The sequence below is a fragment of the Anolis sagrei genome, chromosome 6, assembly GCF_037176765.1.
Source record: "Anolis sagrei isolate rAnoSag1 chromosome 6, rAnoSag1.mat, whole genome shotgun sequence".
Lineage (NCBI taxonomy): Eukaryota > Metazoa > Chordata > Lepidosauria > Squamata > Dactyloidae > Anolis > Anolis sagrei.
Genome location: NC_090026.1, coordinates 16,680,059 through 16,699,694, shown reverse-complemented (window position 1 = coordinate 16,699,694; position 19,636 = coordinate 16,680,059). Strand labels below are relative to the sequence as shown.

The 19,636-nt window shown below is 43.8% G+C and overlaps 1 protein-coding gene across 1 annotated transcript; it reads right to left on the bottom strand.

Annotated features, from left to right (window-relative positions):
- Positions 1-1,931: 1,931 nt before the first annotated feature.
- On the bottom strand, positions 1,932-17,376 carry LOC132777788 (uncharacterized). The gene is made up of 2 exons (XM_060780241.2): positions 17,205-17,376; positions 1,932-7,022 (listed from the first exon to the last, which is right to left on the bottom strand). Exon 2 carries the CDS (start codon positions 7,020-7,022, stop codon positions 5,133-5,135), a length of 1,890 nt encoding a protein of 629 aa, XP_060636224.2. The 5' UTR covers positions 17,205-17,376; the 3' UTR covers positions 1,932-5,132.
- Positions 17,377-19,636: the final 2,260 nt, after the last annotated feature.

Below are 19,636 nucleotides of genomic sequence, written 5' to 3'. Positions count from 1 at the left end.
CAAACTTCTGAATAGATCTTGCTTAGAAAACCCATGAGAGGATTGCTTTAAGATTGCCATAAGATAGAAACAACTTGAAGGTATGCAGGAGCAACTTGGCATCATTCTAACTGCCATGGTTTAGTACTATGGAATCATAGGAGTTGTAGTTTTGCAAGGTCTTTAGATTTCTCTGCCAAACAGTGCCTCACCAAAGTTTGACTCCCAAGATCCCATAGCGTTGAGCCGTGGCAGTTAAAGTGGTGTTACGCTGAATTGATTCTACCATGTAGATGTGCCCTAAAACAGACAATCCAAGAGTTGTATGAAATCTTGTGTAGCAGCAGTTGAGTTTAAGTTCATATATAATAATATAATATATACTCTTTATGACTATGGCTTGAAGCACGTAAGACATTTTGGTGAAGTTTCAGGGAAAAAACAGGTGAATTGAGCAGGACATGCAACCGGCAGTGAATACCAAACATACTCAGTTATAAGTCGAGGGCAAGTTTCGGGATCAAAATTATGGATTTTGATATAATATATGGATTGTTGTTGTTTATTTGTTCAGTCGCTTCCGACTCTTTGTGACCTCATGGACCAGCCCATGCTAGAGCTCCCTGTTGGCCGTCACCTCCCCCAGCTCCTTCAGAGTCAAACCAGTCACTTCAAGGATACCATCCATCCATCTTGCCCTTGGTCAGCCCCTCTTCCTTTTTCCTTCCATTTCCCCCAGATTAATTGTCTTCTCTAAGCTTTCCTTTCTTCTCATGATGTGGCCAAAGTACTTCATCTTTGCCTCTACTATCCTCCCCTCCAATGAGCAGTCGGGCTTTATTTCCTGAAGTATGGACTGGTTGGATCTTCTCATGGTCCAAGGCACTCTCAGAATTTTCCTCCAACACCACAGTTCAAAAGCATCTACCTTCCTTCGCTCAGTCTTTCTTATGGCCCAGCTCTGGTATCCATAGGTTGCTACAGGGAACAACATTGCTTTAACTATGCGGATGTTTATTGCTATGCGGACTCTACTCTTCATCATTTTATGGATAAATTGAGAATAATTCTTCAGAAAAGAGAAAGCCCCAATATTAGAAAGTAGAAGATAGAAGTACTTCATTGAAGTTCTCCTGGACTTTTGCCTTTCGGAACTCTCCTTAGTTAGGGGAATGATTCCTTCCTTCCTTCCTTCCTTCCTTCCTTCCTTTCTCCTTTCTCCTTCCTTTTTTTAGAGTTAACACTAGGTACACTGATGTGTGGGAAAATCAACCCAAGTTTTTTGGGTTGATTTTTTTCATAAAAAATTCAAGACATCTGAGTGTATTTGGTAAGTATAAAAGCTAAACGTTTCCCCTTTACATTAACTCTAGTCGTGTCCGACTCTGGGAGGTGGTGCTCATCTCCATTTCTAGAGCTGGCATTGTCTGTAGATGCCTCTAAGTTCATGTGGCCAGCATGACTGCATGGTGTGCTATTACCTTCCTGCTCAAGTGGTACCTATTACCTTCCTGCTCAAGTGGTACCTGCTCAAGCAGTACTCACATTTGCATGTTTTCAAACTGCTAGGTTGGCAGGAGCTGGGCTAACAGCGGGAGCTCACTCCACACCCTGGATTTGAACCACCAACCTCAGTCAGCAAGTTTAGCAGCTCAGCAGTTTAATCTGCGGCACCACCAGGCGTGACTACAGTAAGTATATATACTTACTGGATATATTTAGGTATATACAGTAAGTATATACCTAAGTATATACAGTAAGTATATATCTGAGTATATACAGTAAATGACTGCATGGAGCATGACTGCTCCATGCAGTCATGCTAGCCACATGACCTTGGAGGTGTCTACTTCACTTGGCAAGGGTCAACATTTTAAAATGTCTTGCTTGTTGCACTAGCCATATGTTTTTTTCATCCATTCTCTCATGGCACTATCCGAAGGAGGCTGTCACAAGGTAATACAGCCTCCTTCAAATAGTGCCATGAGAGAATGGATGAAAAAACATATGGCTAGTGCAACAAGCAAGACATTTTAAAATGTTGACCCTTGCCAAGTGAAGTAGACACCTCCAAGGTCATGTGGCCAGCATGACTGCATGGAGCAGTCATGCTCCGTGCAGTCATTTACTTGTGACGTGAGAACAGGATTAGTCCAGCTTTATAGAATTTGTCCCCTGGTAGTGCAGTGGGTTAAACTGCTGAGCTGCTGAAATTGCTGACCGAAAGGTCGGTGGTTCAAATCCAGGGAGCGGAGTAAGCTCCCACTGTTAGGCCAAGTTTCTGCCAACCTAGCAGTTCGAAAACATGCAAATATGTACTATTTTTGTGGGCAGGTAATGATGCTCCACGCAGTCATGCTGGCCACATGACCTTGGAGGCGTCTACAGACAACACCTGCTCTTTGGCTTAGAAATGGAAATGTGCACCACCCCTCAGAGTCAAACTTGACTATACTTAATGTCAAGGGGAAACCTTTACCTTTACCTGAGTATATATAGGTAGCCTGAGGATACAGACCATTCTACCATACACACAAAGTCAAGGCCTAACACCTTAGGTGAGGCAAGTTGGTTTGGACCCTGAGGCAGAGAATCTCAGAAGCAGCACACTTAGTTCCTGACAGAAAAAGTACAATAATGAATTAAGCATCAAGTGATGTGCAGTTCCTCCTCGAATCCTGTATCTGCCACCTGAAGCAGGAGTTCAACATCCCTATCTCTTCCTCTTTTCATTTGTTTTCTTCCTCCCTCACTTGTTCTTGCCAGGTCAATTCGTGCCAGTTCCTTGGAGAACCAAGACTGAAAACCATAACAATGGATGATGCAGATTGTATAGTGTGAAGACACGTCCGTATTTGCCCAGTTTGCTCTATGGTATAACCTCCGTGTCCATTTCGCTGAGAGTCCCAATTAACTCTCTGCCCTCCCACTGTTTCTAAAATGTTCCAGTTTCTCCCACTTCCTCCCACTCGCAATCCACAGTTGGCATTTCTCGCAATGCCACAGAGATAGCAGGTGGCAGGTTTTATGGGCCAGAAAAACAAAACTGAAGAGGTAGTCTAAATATCTGCTGCAGACTCCGCAACGCCAGATACAAAGAGGCTCTGGCTGTACCTCTTCGCAGGTCAAGTGGTGACTCAGAGCAGTTAATGCTCCTCCGTACAATAAAATGCCCTTCCAAATAAAATATTGAGATGTCAAGGAGAAAATTAAAGCCCTTCTTCTTGACACCTAGTTTTCTAATATACAGAGGCAGGAGGAATGTTATTTTCAGTGCCTTTATGTTGTCTATTGACTTAAGGTAACCCCATAAATTTAATAGGATTTTCTTAGGCAAGGGATACTCAAGAAGTGGTTTTGCCAGTTCTTTCCTCTGAAATTTTGCCTACAGCACCTTGGCAGTCTTCCATCCAAATATTAACCAGGAGTGATTCTTCTTAGCATCCAAGATCAGTCTGGATAGTCTGTTGGCGTGAGTATTTAGATCTATCCATCATTTCAAATGGTATTGCCATAAAATTGATTAACTAACTCAGTCATGGGCAAACTTTGACCCTCCAGATGTTTTGGACTTCAACTCCCACAATTCCTGGCCTCAGGCTCCTTCCTTTTCCCCCTCAGCTGCTTAAGCTTACTCATAGGGCAGTGGTTTGGTCTTTCAGATGTTTGGGATTTCAACTCCTAGGAGCCACATCCAGCTTGGCCAACTGTCAAGAATCCTGAGAGTTGAAGTCCAAAACATCTGGAGAACTAAAGATTGGGAACAAGTGCCATAAAAGACAAAGCCCCGAACTGGAAATCTAGGAGCTGTTCTATTAATTACACAGCTGAGTATCACTTATGCAGAATTCTAAACTCCCAAATACTTCAAAATCCAACTGTACACATGGGGGACTGAGATGGAGATACCTTTGCATTCCAATGATACAATGTACACAAGCTTTGTTTCATTTGCAAAACTATTTAAAATGTTGTTCATAAAAATGCCATCAAGTTATGGATATGCATGAAACATAGATGAATTTCATGTTTAGACTTATGTCCCAATCTCCCAGATATCTCATTGTGAAAGTATTCAAAAATCTGAAATGTGGAACACTTCTGATCCTAAGCATTTTTGGATAAGAGAGACTCTGCACATAATGTTGAGGAAGGAAACAGAAGGCTTCGCCACTAAGGGCCTGCCTAGACAGTAACTATATATCAGGAGCTTCCGCAGCAAACAGGTGGATGGCCAGACGCCATTCTCTGTAAACGCAGAAACAATCACTACAAAATGCAAAAAACGCAAGATTTCCAATTGTGGGAATATTGCAGTTTTGAGCCAAATATCTTCACATGTCTCTATGTCCCTGCAATGGGAAATCACAGGATTTTTTAAATCTGGGCTTGTTCCCAGGTTTTAGATGTTTGTTCCTGATTGGTCGGTTCCTAAAAAGAAGGTGACACTTGAGTAGAAGTCAAAAAACTTTGTTTGTGTGCCACAAACTTCATGAAACATGTGGAGGCCACAGTTTCCCTGGCCAGAACAAACTGAACTTTTGCAGTGATTCACTGCAGTAATTCTCCGCATATCCGTATCTTGAGGTTTTATTAAAAAATGCCAAAGTTTCCAGCAGAAGTCCCACAGTGACCATCTTGGGAGCCCCTAAATCTCACAACAAAACATCAAGTCTGGACAATGGAGGCAGAAATCCAGGGACCAACAGGTCTGTATTTGGACATTTTCTGAAGTCCCGGGATTTTTTGCTGCTGTTTAAAACCTGTGATTTAGTGCTATCTGGAAGCTCCCTAAGATGACAAGAAGAAGGAAAATCCCATGATGGGTTTCTTCTCTATACCAAGAAATAAAAGGGAGAAAAATCCTAGAAGACAGAGAATGAAGCTATTGGGGAACAGAAGCCAGAATTGTGACATCTGGGTTTCAACTAAGAGAAGTTTTGCAGCCTTTCCCAATATCCCCAGATATTATTGGACTAAAAACCCCACCATCTCAAATGCTGGTTGTGCTGGTTTGGGATGATGGGGTTTGAAATCCAGCAATGGTTTAGGGGGCTGAGTTTGGGAAAGGTTGCCATGTTGTTAGCCTGACTTGCAACCTGAAGTGTACAGCAAAGACAAGCTGAGTATGTCTCACCATCTCTTCTCCTTCTTCAATCACCTTCCTTGTTCTCATTGCCACCTTCCTCCTCATCCCGCTTTCCTGCCTCAGTGATTGCTTCATCCCCACTTTCCTCCCCACTGCACATTTGTTGGCACCGCTGGTTCCAACAGAAGCGTAGGTTAAAGTAGCCACTACAAGCAATTATAAAAAGAATGGAGGTGAACACTAGCCCCCAGAGAGCCACTCGCTTTTCGGCCCTCCCTTTGATAGTGCATTCGACACTTTGGGGACACCCAGAAGCTCCTGGGGTACAGACCCATGACCTCCCCAAAAGAGTGGGCACCTGAAAAAGAAGCACAATACAGAGGAAGCCGATCTCCATCGCAAGAAGAAGAGCCACCCAGACATCAAAGAGCGGCACACCACAGATTTTCTTGATAGACATCTTGGCTCCCTCCTGTGGCCCAGGAGGACTTCCTCGACATCCATGTCCCTCGTGGTGGGTGGGCTCAGCCCTGCAGCAGGGCCCACAAGGGGGTTCCCAATGGACTTCCCATTTGTGGCCCATGTGACATGGATCTGTGTCATTGCATATGCAGGCTGCATCGCCATGGCTTGCCCCAACGCTGGGTCCAGCCATGGTTTTCTTCCCACCAGCGGGCTTGCCGCTAGGATTCTTGGTCATCCAAGGTTGGGCATACGTGTTGCCAACAAAACCCATGTCACTTCTGCCAGCAGCATCAAAATTCGCATGGTGTTTTGTGTGTATTTTAGTCCCCTGGACTGGCCGACGCTTGATAGCCATGTTTGGACTGTCATCTGCTACAGCAATATGGCCCATGCTCCCTTCAATGTCCGGCCTGCATTTGGATGCCATGCCATATTGGCCATCTTCACAGTATCTAGGCACCATCTTACTTTGGCCACTGTATTTTGTACCATCATTGGGGCTTGTATACCTCTGTTGGAAGGTCTCATCATGTTCATTGCCAGGAGAACCACGGGGGGTGATCTTGCCTTTATGGGGTGAGCCATGAATGGGGATAGGGATACTCTTGGTGGGTGCACTATACTGTCCCTTTTCTCCATAATAGGGTGCACTACGGGTTTGTCTCACCTGACCTGGGGAGCTAGACATTGCATATTGTTCTGTTCCAGGGCCATGTGTGGGCTTGTTGCTTTGCCTCATGTCCTTTGGGTAGGCACCCATTTTGGTTTGAGCCATGTCATGGTAGTGCTCGGGCATTTTCGTCTGGCTAATGTGCTCCTGGTGGATAGGCATGCCATATCCTCCAACGTCCGGTGGAACAAAGCCCGTATCTGGATAATGCTCACCAACCATGGGTGCCCCAGGTGCCCCGTGCCAATCAGGCCAATCATGCCAATTATCATGGTGGCCGTAGTAGTGATGAAGATAGTGGGGATGGTGGGGGTGAGAACGGTAGGCCCCATAGCGTCTAGGGAGACCACGACGTCCAACCCAGTAGATGGTGGACATGTCAGCATTGCTCCCATGAGGTGCCTTCTCCACAATAGCTAAGCCTTTTTCTTTATCCTCTTTCCCGTTCCCGTTCCCGTTCCCATTTCCATTCTCCCCATCTTCTTTCTTTTTCTTGGGGCTGCTCAGTCTCATGAGTCCCACCAGGAGCAGCAGGGCAATGAACACCAGTCCCCACATCGCGGCAATAGAGAATGGGAAGTGGAGGTTGTGACATAAAGTTGTGCAGAAGTCCCGTGACTTGTCTTCGATGGGGGCCACCCAATTGCAGGCCACATCCTCCTTCACAGAGTCCCATGGCCCATTTGAGAAGAAAATGGCCACAATGCGAAGACCCAGCAGGAAGTACCATGGTCCTAAGCCCTCGCAGTCGAGTGCACCAGAAAGGGAGGATAGGAGTGGTCGGAAGATGTGAATAAGACCCGAAAGGATGATGGACATCTGTGGAAATGGGGGAGAGGAGACAAAAATAAAGACACTAAGTCAGGGTCTGAACAGGGAAACTACCTAGGAATGATAGCTTTTGTTGTATATACTCCACTAAAATCATCAACAAAAAGAACAGCAGTGATAAATGTAACAACAAACAGTACAAACGCCAATCGTTCCATGATATGGATGAGAAGGAAAGAACATGAAAACAGAAACAGAGAAATGTCTTGATATAATTCTATGCCAGCCTTCTCCCAACCTGGATACAGTTCCCATCATCCTCAGCTATGGTTGCCTGGGAGGCTGGGAACTGTCATTTAGGGGACCAGATCATTGAAGATTGAGCTAATGCATGGCTGCATTTGGGATATTCCACAGTACTCTGCTATCTGCATTTCAAAATGGGTGTTAACGTGGTTGAGCAAGGCAGAAGAAAGGACAATCAACACAATAGAAGGTGGGGACTAGATTCCTTCTCTGTGAAGAAAAGATAAGCGTTTCCTATAAATAAGGGCCAAACAACAAAACCTGGGGGTCAAAGAATCCTAAAACAGGACTCTATGGGCTATTGAGTCCAACCCAATGCAGCGTCTTCAGTTAGAATATCCCAACAGGTAGCTGTCGAGTCTCATCTTGGAGACAATAATGGAAAGAGACCCTATAATCTCTCATGGCAATTGGTTCCATTGCTGAAATGCTCTTACTGCCAACAAGTTCCTTTTAATGTTCAATCAAAATTTACACTCTTTTAACTTAAAATCATTAGAACTGACCCTGTAAACCTGTCCTCTTCTCCTTGATGGCCCCTCAGATATTTAAAGTGTGCAATCACATCATTACACACTATCCCCTTCACTAGGTTTAACAGATCCTACAATTCTTCCTCTTACGTTTTATTCTCCAATCCTCTTATCATACCTATTGCCCTTTTCTGATCCTGCTCCAATTTGTCTATATCCTTCTTAAAATGCACCCACAGCTGAACACAGAAATCTGGAAATATAATAGGACTCAGAGGCGGCCCTAGGTAATTTTCAACGGTAAGCAAACAGTATTTTGGCGCGCCCCCCCCCCCCAACCAATCATTGATATATATTTTCTGTTTGTCGTAGGAGTACTGTGTGCCATATTTGGTTCAATTCCATCATTGGTGGAGTTCAGAATGCTCTTTGGTTGTAGGTGAACTATACATCCCAGTAACTACACTTGCCGCATTTGCTCCCTTGCCTGGCCTGCTTTGGGTCTGGAGGCATGCCTGAAGACCCCAGCGTGTGCACCAAAAGTCACCTCTTCTGACTTTCTCCTCAGCCATTGCGACCAAGAGAGAGAGAGAGAGAGAGAGGCAGAGGTGGAGATGCCCACCTTTCCTGAAGGTAGGTGCAAAAACAAAGGAGGGAGCGGAGGTGGGAGATACCTCCAGCCGGAGGGACTTTCTCTCTCTCTCTCTCTTGGGTGGAGCAGGAATGAGAGGGGCTAGGCGAGCCTCAAGGGCCCGGCCCCTTTGGGAAGAGGATCGCCCGACAGCAAGGTAAGAAAGCCGAGGCTCCCCCTGGACTGCTAGGGCTGTTGTGAGCTGAGGGGGCGCTCCTCAAGTGGCAGTCGAGGGGCATTTACAGAGGCGCCCCTGGCAAAAAAAAGTGTTCTGCGACTGCTTACTTCGCGTAATGGACGAGCCGCCCCTGATAGGACTATTACAGCACAGGAATATAATAGGACTATTACTTTTCTTGTAAACCAATGTGGTGTAGCAGTTTGAGCATTGGATTATAATTCTGGAGAACAGGTTTCAAATCCCTACTTGACAACAGAAACCCACTGGGTGACCTGAGGAAGGTCACAAATTTTCTGGTGCAAAAAAAAAAACTTGATAAGTTTACTTCAGAGTCACTATAAGTCAGAAACAACTTCAAGGCACTTCCTTTAAGTTGGAAATGGTGGTTCTATTCATCGGTGTTTAAGGGGGCAATGGTTAAGAGCCCATCCAGATAGGCCTATATCCCAGGACCTGTCTCAGTTTTTACTGAAGGCATCAAAACGATTTTCCTCCTCGCCCCGTCCCATCCTGTCCTGTCACCTGGCATGCCATTTCCTTGTGCCAAGAGGGTGCAAGGAGGCAATTTATGGTGGCCAGGTACTTTTTACTTTACTTTTAGGGGTAAATTGGAAAGCTTCGTGGTGGCTGCATGCCATTCCGATTTTAATCAGGATGGCATGGAGCCACCACTCCCCGGGAAAGCCCAGGTTTTTTGAGTGGCATGGCGACTGAAATCTGTGCCAAACGGGTTTTTAAAACTCGCTTTGTTGCAGATTTTAGTCTTGTCTGGAAGCACCCTAATTCAGATTTTAAAAAGCCTTTCAATTTTCAAAGTGGGAGGCAACTCTTACATCCTGCTGAAAGTTTGTCACCTGCCCTCTGGTAAAATACCTCCAGTAAAAGGCATGATAGAGTTAGGGACACAAGGACTTCCGTGAAAGTGAAAAGCGCGGCTAAAGAAATTGCTATTTTGCTATCGCTGGAAGCAGACCATGGACTCACATTAGGGACCTAGAGATTCCAGAGAGAACATTTTAAATCAAATCCACGAATAATCAAATCTACACAAACCAAAACTGCAAATATGGAGGGATGACCTTATGTGCTCTGCGGAAGAAGTCAAGCAAGTACAGTGCGGGTTACAGTATTTAATCTCTCTAGCCCTCGAGCTCTAGGTTACACAACAAAATTGACTTCCAGTACATTGAGGACAAACAAAAGGCGGGCAGTCCCTTACAAATGATTCATAGTTAAAAACTGGGAGTGAAAGAAATCTACCCCTCAGAAATCTACCCCTCAGAAGGGACATTCACTCCTGAAAGAGTTATCATTGGGGAAAGGCATCTCAACTGAAGCTTTATCACCAATACTTGTTTCCACAATAAGCCTCCCCCCCCAAAAAAAAAAAATCCAATGATCACAGGGACAGAAAGTGAGGTGAAATCTTCTGAACAGGCACAAACAGCAAAACACACAGGGGTGTTAACTCTTCCCTATGGCATCCCTATCTATATCTATATCTATATATATATGGAGGTATACCTAAAAATGTGCTAGTTTCAACTTAAGAACAAACCTGCAGGACCTATTTTGTTAGCATCTTGGGGATTGCTTGTACAGTCCTTCTTCAGATGAAGGAGTAATGCATGGAACCTGCAGCCACAGGATGTGGAGCTGCACACCAGCTTACATGGCTGTAAAAAAGTACTACAGAAATCCATACAGAATGGAAGAGGAGTAAAGGTGTACACATGGCTATGAGCTATTTTGAACTTTTTAGGTTCAAAGTCAACCACTGAATACCTGTGGCTGTGGTAGGAGAGTTGGGGATAGGGTTTGGCTCTGTATCCTGTGGTTGGGCTTTTGGCAAACAACTGGCTGTCATTCATCCAAAAAGAAGGCCAGTGAAACCAAATACTGGATTAGGGAGTCTTTTGTTTTGATCCAGCTAAACTTTCCATGTTTCAGTTCTCCAGATCTACTGGACTCCAACAATTTGAGCCAAGCTTTCTGGAGGTGGTGGTTGCTCTAATGTATCTGGTGATCATGGAGTTGGGAACTGGGTGCTGACCAAAAGTTTTGTACATAGGACTAACTACATAAAATACACTTTATTGCCTGAAATTATTATCCCTTCTATTGGCCAGTCTAATTTGCTAGGTCCATTAGACTCCAACTATTTGGTTTTTGCTGGATGGGGATGCAGTCCAATGCATCTAGAGGTCATGGGTTTGGGAAAGACTGACCTTCTAGAAATAGGGAACAACAGTTTGGGATTTATGTCAAAATAGTGCTGTAGGCACTACATGAGGAAGGAAATGGCAAACCACCTCTGAGTAATCCTTGTCCAAGAAAACCCTATTAAATTCATGAGGTAGCCATAAATTGTCAGGCAACTTGAGGCCACCTACACACATACACACAAGTAAGGTATACTTTAAGGCCTCCAGTTGTTAAGGGCTTCTTTAAAAAGTGGCTGGATTGAATTCTATGGGTAAATCCCCACTAAAGTAGATTAATTCAATCAATTGTGAATGATGAGTCAAGAAATAATGAAGTCCCCATAATTCTATAGGTCTATTCTAGTAGAACTAAAATAGGTCATTGACATTGTTACCTAGTTGTTAGAATATATAGTGGCAATGCAGCAAGTGCTTAAATTCATATAGTTTAAAGCCACATCTTATCTTAATTCAACTCTGGGGACCCAATATGACTATAATGTAACTTTCACCAGTCCAATTGCAGTGTTGCTGAAGAACAACTTCCAAAATGGTGTCCTACATAAACACTGGGTGTATGTTTCCTTTGGAAATTAACGAAAAGGATTGCAATTTGATCTAGGCTTTGCAACCTCATCACATGGGCTGATTTGCCTGTCGTATGCCACTTCCTCGCCTTTTTGCCACAGAGCCCATTACATGATACACATCTATTTCCAGCCAGCCTCTGTGGCGAAAGGGGTGGGGAAGTGGTGCACACCACGACTTTGGCAACATGGGAAGCTTCCCATGTTGCCTTTGAAACAGTGGGAGGAAGCTGGGCGGTAGACGTTTCCTCTTATGGAATGGGGCCGGTGGTGAGTCGGGTGATGTGGGGTGTGGGGCAACGGTTTCTCCATGCCCCCAGTCAGGACCCCACAGATTCTCTATTATGTGTGGTGAATTCAAATAGCAAATGTGATAAGGTCCTTAGTGTCTTAGGACTTCATCAGGCAGAGTGAGGGGAAAGTGAAGGAAAGCAGAGGGAACCATCTTAACCCATTCCCTCCTGTCTTTCCCCTGCTTTCTCCCATCTGGAACCTGTTTGGAGTCGGGTAATGTGCTTAGGAAGCATGAATTTCCACCAAAAGTGCCCCCATGTCTTGTGATGCCCTCTGTGGGAATCTGTTTCCTAAGTGCATGGAAAGAGAGCCCGAAAAATGTCTGATAAGGCCCTAACTGTTTCAGAAACTAGGATGCAACCAACCTATCCATTTTGGAAGCACTTTCCTGCATACCCAGGAGAGCAGGAAAAGGGCAAAAAAATAAAAGGAGATCTCTGGAGAGGGAGAGGAGGAAGTTTTCAACTGGATAAAGAAGTGGGGAACTTAACTTTTTGTCTCAAATGGTTAAAATAGAGCCAAAAATATTTTGAAGTTCAAGGGTGCATCTATAGCAGGGGTCCTCAAACTAAGGCCCGGGGGCCGAATGCGGCCCTCCAAGGTCATTTACCCGGCCCTCGCTCAGGGTCAACCTAAGTCTGAAATGACTTGAAAGCACACAACAACAACAATCCTATCTCATCAGCCAAAAGCAGGCCCACACTTCCCATTGAAATACCAATAAATTTTTATATTTTAAAAAATTGTTCTTCATTTTAATTATTGTATTGTTTTTAAATGGTTTTTGCACTACAAATAAGATATGTGCAGTGTGCATAGGAATTCATTCATGTTTTATTCAAATTATAATCCGGCCCTCCAACAGTTTGAGGGACTGTTACCTGGCCCTTTGTTTAAAAAGTTTGAGGACCCCTGATCTATAGCGTAGAATTAATGATGTTTGACATCTCTGCCACATCTCAGAGCTATGGATTCATGGGATTTGTAGTTTTACACATTTTTTAGCCTTCTCTGCCAAAGAGTGCTACTGCCTCACCAAACTACAACTCCCATTGTTTCATAGCATTGAGCCATAGCAGTTAAACCACTGTCAAATTACATTAATTCTATAGTTTAGATCAGTGTTTCTCAACCTGGGGGTTGAGAAACTGTAATTACTGTTATGGGGGGGGGGGGTCACAAGGGGTTTCTGTGTGGGAAGTTTGGCCCAATTCTATCATTAGTGGGGTTCAGAATGGTCTTTGATTGTAGGCGAATTATACGTCCCAGCAACTACAATTCTCAAATGACAAGGTCTATTTTCCCCAAACTTTATCTGTTCACATTTGGGCATATTGAGTATTCATGCCAAGTTTGGTCCAGATCCATCATCGTTTGAGTAAACAGTGCTCTCTGGATGTGGTGAACTACAACTCCCAAACTTAAGGTCAATACCCAAAAAACCCTTCCAGTATTTTCTCTTGGTCATGGGAGTTCTGTGTGCCAAGTTTGGTGCAATTCCATCATTGGTGGATTTCAGAATACTCTTTGATTGTAGGTGAACTATAAATCCCAGCAACTAAACTCCCAAATGACAAAACCAATCTCCCCAACCCCACTTGTATTCAGATTTGGACATATCGAGTATTTGTGTCAAATTTGGTTCAGTGAATGAAAATACATCCTGCATATCACATATTTACATCATAACAGTAGTAAGGTTGCAGTTACGAAGTAGCAACAACAATAATTTTATGGTTGGGGGTCAACACAACATGAGGAACTGTATTAAGGGGTCGTGACATTAAGATGGTTGAGAACCAATGGTTTAGATGCACCCCTACTCCCAGTGTACCCTAACCCAAGTTTCTGTGCAATTCTACATGTTGCAATGTAAAATGTAACTTTTCCAAGCTTTGGAGAGAAAGGAAACACTAGCTGTGCTTGTTGTCCTATCTATCTAGTTGTAATTATACACCATCTATATTTATCCCTTATCATCCCCTGCTTTGGATACAATATTGATTCTATGGAGCAATTACTATTAACATGCCCACAGGTATAATTATAATGGGGGTGTTCAGAACAAAAGTATATTTAGCAGAGTTTTCCAATAGCTGAAAGCTGATGACATCAGTCCAAGTTCTGGGTACTTCCGTTCAAGGGAACTTAAAGGATCTACACAAGTCCACAGAAGTGGCCAACATGTTGTTAGGGGAAACTACTCTAAAATATAGCAGAGAATCCAAAAGTCAAGCAGAATACAAAAATTGAGCACCAGCTCATTAGCAAGCAGAGTGTGAAGTGCCGTGTGATGTGGCTGTGAAGAATTCAGAGCTTAGGAGGCAAACACACAGGATCCAATCTTAAAAAATCACAAAAGATATATTTACAATTATAAGAAATAACTCTATTTCTTAATAATCAAGAACTGGGTCTGAACTGGGTCTCTTCTAAGGTTTCAAAGAGAGGGGGAAATGCCGATCACTGCATCTCTCCTGACACACAAGCAGAGAGAGATCTCAAAGCACACAGCACATACTCTCCATACTAAAGTGTAAGAAGGTAGAAGTCAGATTCAAATTATAATCCAGCCCTCCAACAATTTGAGGGACTGTGACCTGGCCCTCTGTTTAAAAAGTTTGAGGACCCCTGCTCTAGGGGCTTAAGATCGTCTGGGGAGGCCCTGCTCTCGATTCCGCCTGCCCTGCAAGTGCGATTGGCAGAGACAAATAACAGGGCCTCCCCAAGGATATTCGATCGGCCCCCCTCCCTCCTGACTTTCCAAAAAAAGTAAAGACCTGGCTCTTTGAGCAAGCTTTTGAGAATGCAGCAAAATAGATAATATGGAACTATGAATGATGAACATGGAATGGCCAGATGATGTTACTGGATAAAGTTTTTAACAAGATGACACTGATGATTATTTGCTTTAACAGTTTTTATTTATGTTTTATATTGTAATGTTGATTGTTTTTAATGGCACTTTTACGAATGCCTGACATCAAATTGTGCCAATCTGTAATCGGCCTTGAGTCGCCATATGGCTGAGAAAGGCAGGCTATAAATATAGTAAATAAATAAATAAATAAACTAGCACACAAGTTTTAATTGTGCAAATGCTCCCCTGGTCACCGCCGAAACCTGGGGTTCCAGGCTCAACAATGAATTCAAGAGAACACCCAAGCTGCGAACCCACGTCTTCAGGGGAAGTGTAACCCCGTCAAACACAGGGTTGAATTCCAACACATATTGCTGAATAGGTAGCTGAAATTAAGATCCTAGTGGGGTTGGAGACTGGTGCAAAATACTTATTTACATCTGATTAAAAACACTTTTAGCATATTTTAAATTGTTGTACAACCAGTTGAAGACTATTGCAGCAAAGCCACCCATTAACTCAGTGTTTCTCAACCTTCCTGCTGCTACGACCCCTTAATGCAGTTCCTCATGTTGTGGTGACCTCCAACCATAAAATAATTTTCGTTGCTACTTTACAACTGTAATTTTGCCACTGTTATGAATCATCATGTAAATATCTGATATGCAGGATATATTTTCATGCACTGGGCCAAATTTGGGGCAAATACCCCATACACCCAAATTTGAATACTGGTGGGGGGGGGGGTGATTTTGTCATTTGGGAGTTGTAGTTGCTGGGATTTATAGTTCACCTACAATCAAAGAGCATTCTGAACTCCACCAATAATGGAATTGAACTAAACTTGGCACACAGAACTTCCCTGACCAACAGAAAATACTGGAAGGGTTTGGTGGAAAATGATCTTGAGTTTTGGAGTTGTAGTTCACTTACATCCAGAGAGCACGGTGGACTCAAGCACTGATGGATCTGGACCAAACTTGCCACGAGTACTCAATGTGCCCAAATGTGAACACTGGAAGAGTTTGGGGAAAATAGACCTTGACATTTGGAAGTTGTAGTTGCTGGGATTTATAGTTCACCTACAATCAAAGAGCATTCTGAATCCCACCAATGATAGAATAGGGCCAAACTTCCCACCCAGAACCCCGTGAACAACAGAAAATATTGTGTTTTACCATGGTCTTTGGTGACCCCTCTGACACCCCCCGCCCGACCCCCAGGTTGAGAAATGCTGCATTAACTAAATTTGGATTCAGATTCAGAAAGATGCCCTTTTTTCTGGGAACCGGGGCTCATCCATCTTAGAACACTAGTTGCTACAAAAAGGAAAGCATCACTCATAGGGATCTTTTGGCAAACCGCCTTAGGGAGCAGCAAATATATGGTTCCTGGAAATGCCTTTTCTCCTGCCTAAGCTGTATTGATATTTCCTTGTTTGATCAACAGTTTGAAAATAACCCCAATGACCCTTCCCCAGTATTTACGCACATGTCATGTAACTCCATCGATGCTGAGTTCTGCCTGGTGGTTTATGTAACTGCATTTTTTAATTAAAACCATTGGATTGGATGCAGATTGAGTCAATACATCTCTTTTGAAGTCATTGGGATATCTCCAGAAGGTTTAAATAAAGTTCCATTGATTTGAATTGGTCCAATAGAAGCATGTCAATGTCCACATCCAACCCATTTTTGATCAATATCTATGACAGCAAGCAGGACAAAATATATCAATTAAATAAATGTTGTGGAATTGTCTTAGGCTGGGGTGAGCTGAGGTCAAATGCTCTTTTGTTCTCCGATTCTCCACCCAAGCATCTTTCAGGTATTTCAACCTGATGTTCACTGAGTGATGTGCCGCAACATCCAAAACAAAGTTCTCCAATCACACGTTTCACAAATAGAGGTATTGACAAGCTGGAATGTGTCCAGAGGACGGCAACTAAAATGATCAAGGGTCTGGAGAACAAGTCCAATGAGGAGCGGCTTAAAGAGCTGGGCATGTTTAGCCTGAAGGAAGAGAAGGCTGAGAGGAGACATGATATCCATGTATAAATATGTGAGAGGAAGTCATAGGAAGGAGGGAGCAGGCTTGTTTTCTGCTGCCCTGGAGACTAGGACTGAAGCAATGGCTTCAAACTATAAGAAAGGAGATCCCATCTGAACACGAGGAAGAACTTCCTAACTTTGAGAGCTGTTCAGCAGTGGAACTCTCTGCCCCAGAGTGTGGTGGAGGCTCCTTCCTTGGAGGCTTTTAAATAGAGGCTGGATGGCCATCTGTCTGGGATGCTTTGAATGCAATTTTCCTGCTTCTTGGAAGGGGGTTGGACTGGATGGCCCACAAGGTCTCTTCAAACTCTACGATTCTAAATATGTTGGACTACAGCACCCATCATCCCAGCTACCATGGAGGAGATGGAGATTACAGTCTTACATACATTATTTTTCAGAACACACACACACATATACAACCTGAAAGGGTTTCTACACTGTAGAATTAATGCAGTTTGACACCATTCCCTTGGGTCAATTCTATGGAATCGTGTGAGTTGTAATTTGGTGAATCACCAGCACTATTTGGTAGAGAAAACTAAAGACCCTGTAAAACAACAACTCCCATGATCCCATAGCTGTGAGCAATGGTATAGCAGTGCATTAAGTCTAGACTATGGATTCTGTCTCTCCTCCATACCTGATATCCTGGCTACTTGGGTCTCCCCCTCTTCTTTCATCCGTCCTGTTTTGAAGTCCAATCCTCTCCTGTCAAAGCCCAATAGATCCTGAAAACTGGAGTGTGTATCCGAGTTTGGAAACTGTCAAACGACGTGCCAGCCGGACCAGAGCAGAAAACCTTGTTTAAAAATGCCGACGATGTGTGATCCCAGCTGACAATATATTGAGTCACTCCCTGCAAACCCTGCCCCAACCAGGCGGTGTTACTTTGGCTGCCAATGCATTCCACAGCCACCCACAGGGCATCTCGGGGTGTCAAAGACAAACAGAGGCTGATCTTGATCATCAGGGTGATTAACGCCACGGCCCGGAGAGGACCACATCCGAGAGGATTTGCAAAGGTGTCTCTTGCCTAAGACAGACAAACCACAAAGACTGCCCCAAACCACTTAAACTTGGCCATGAATAACACCCTGGCCTCTCCTGACTATCTTAGACCTTTTGAAAAGGAAAATCTGGTACCTTTTAAAAGCATCTGAAAATATATTGTCGAAGGCTTTCATGGCTGGAATCACTAGGCTCTTGTAGGTTTTTTCGGGCTATAGGGCCATGTTCTAGAAGCATTTCTCCTGACGTTTCACCTGCATCTATGGCAAGCATCCTCAGAGGTAGTGAAAACCTACAAGAACCATCTGAAAAATATTGGTAACTCATCTACACCAGTGTTTCTCAACCTGGGGGTTGTCAACTGAAATGACAACTGAAAGAGTTGTCATAGGAAAGAGGTGTCTACCAATCCTTGTTTCCACAACAAGCTATTTTAAAAAGAGAGAGAGAAAGAAAGTGAGGTGAAATTTTCTGATCAGAGATACAGACAGCAAAACAAACACCACAGGGGTGTGAACCTTTCCTTATGTTATCCCTTCCTTATGATAGATAGATGATAGATAGATAGATTAGATAGATAGATAGATAGATAGATAGATAGATAGATAGATAGATGGAGTTGCACTTAAAAGCTGTACCTGTTCCGACTTACAAACAAATTCAACTTAAGACCAAACCTAAAGAGCCTATCTCGTTCATAATTTGGGAACTCATTGAATATACGAGGGGTATTTTTTAAGTAAGGTCCGTTTGAACATAAGTACACAACAAAAGTTTATTTCAAAAAAGTAAATTTATTTTCAGAAAGTACATACTTCACTCTGTTTTTCGACATAGTTGCCAGGTTTGTTCAAACACTTATCATACCTCTGAACCAATTTTAAAATACCCTCTTCACGAATCCTCGCTTCAACTGAAGCCACCAAATTGTCTGTAATCAAAGAAGGGCAACCGGAGCGGTCCTCATCATGGACGTTGTCACGGCCATCTTTGAATTGTCTTACCCACTTACGCACTTTGCTTTCACTCACAACAGTATCACCGTACACTTCACAAATCTGTCGATGAATTTCTGCAGGTTCCTTGCTTACAAAAACCGTATCACTGAGCGAACCTCACATGCGGAGGGTGAGTTGATAGTCTTAAACATTTTTAAAGCACAGAACAGAACCGTACAGGTGAGCTACAGAGAGGAAACTGAGCACAGTTGTTCCCGAGGCATGCCGGTACACGACGCATGCGCTCGTTGCGGTATGCGCGCGAACTACTAGTGTCTACAACAAAACGGACCTTACTTTAAAAATATCCCTCGTATCTTTCCTGCTATTCCATCCTGACTTCTCCTTCCTTTTCTGTTTTGCTAATCATATAATCATAGAGTTGGAAGACACCTCGTGGACCATCCAGTCCAACCCCCTGCCAAGAAGCAGAAAGATCGCATTCAAATCACCCCTGACAGATGGCCATTCATCCTCATATTAAAAGCCTCCAAAGATGGAGCCTCCACCACACTCTGGGGCAGAGAGTTCCACTGCTGAACAGCTCTCACAGTTAGGAAGATCTTCCTAATGTTCAGGTGGAATCTTGTTTTCTGTAGTTTGAAGCCATTGTTCTGTGTCCTAGTCTCCAGGGAAGCAGAAAACAAGCTTGCTCCCTCCTCCCTATGACTTCCCCATTCATTCACAGAATCCGGGGAGAGCGCGGATGAGCTCCCTCTATCAGCTCCAGCTCCTCATGCGGGGACATGAGAGAAGCCTCCCACAAGGATGATAAAACATCAAAACATTTGGGAGTCCCCTGGGCAACGTCCTTGCAGACAGCCAATTCTTTCACACCAGAAGCAACTTGCAGTTTCTCAAGTCACTCCTGACACGACAAAAAATAAATAAATCACATCCCTATGCATGGAGCCCCCAGTGGCGCAATGGGTTAAACCATTGTGCTGGCAGGACTGAAGAGGTTCGATAGCACGGATGAGCTCCCTCTGTCAGCTCCAGCTCCCCATGCGGGGACATGAGAGAAGCCTCCCACAAGGATGGTAAAACATCAAAGCATCCAGGCATC

Bases quoted from the DNA above. Each gene is read 5' to 3' on its own strand.
- LOC132777788 (XM_060780241.2), bottom strand. From the start codon at position 7,022: ATGTCCATCATCCTTTCGGGTCTTATTCACATCTTCCGACCACTCCTA.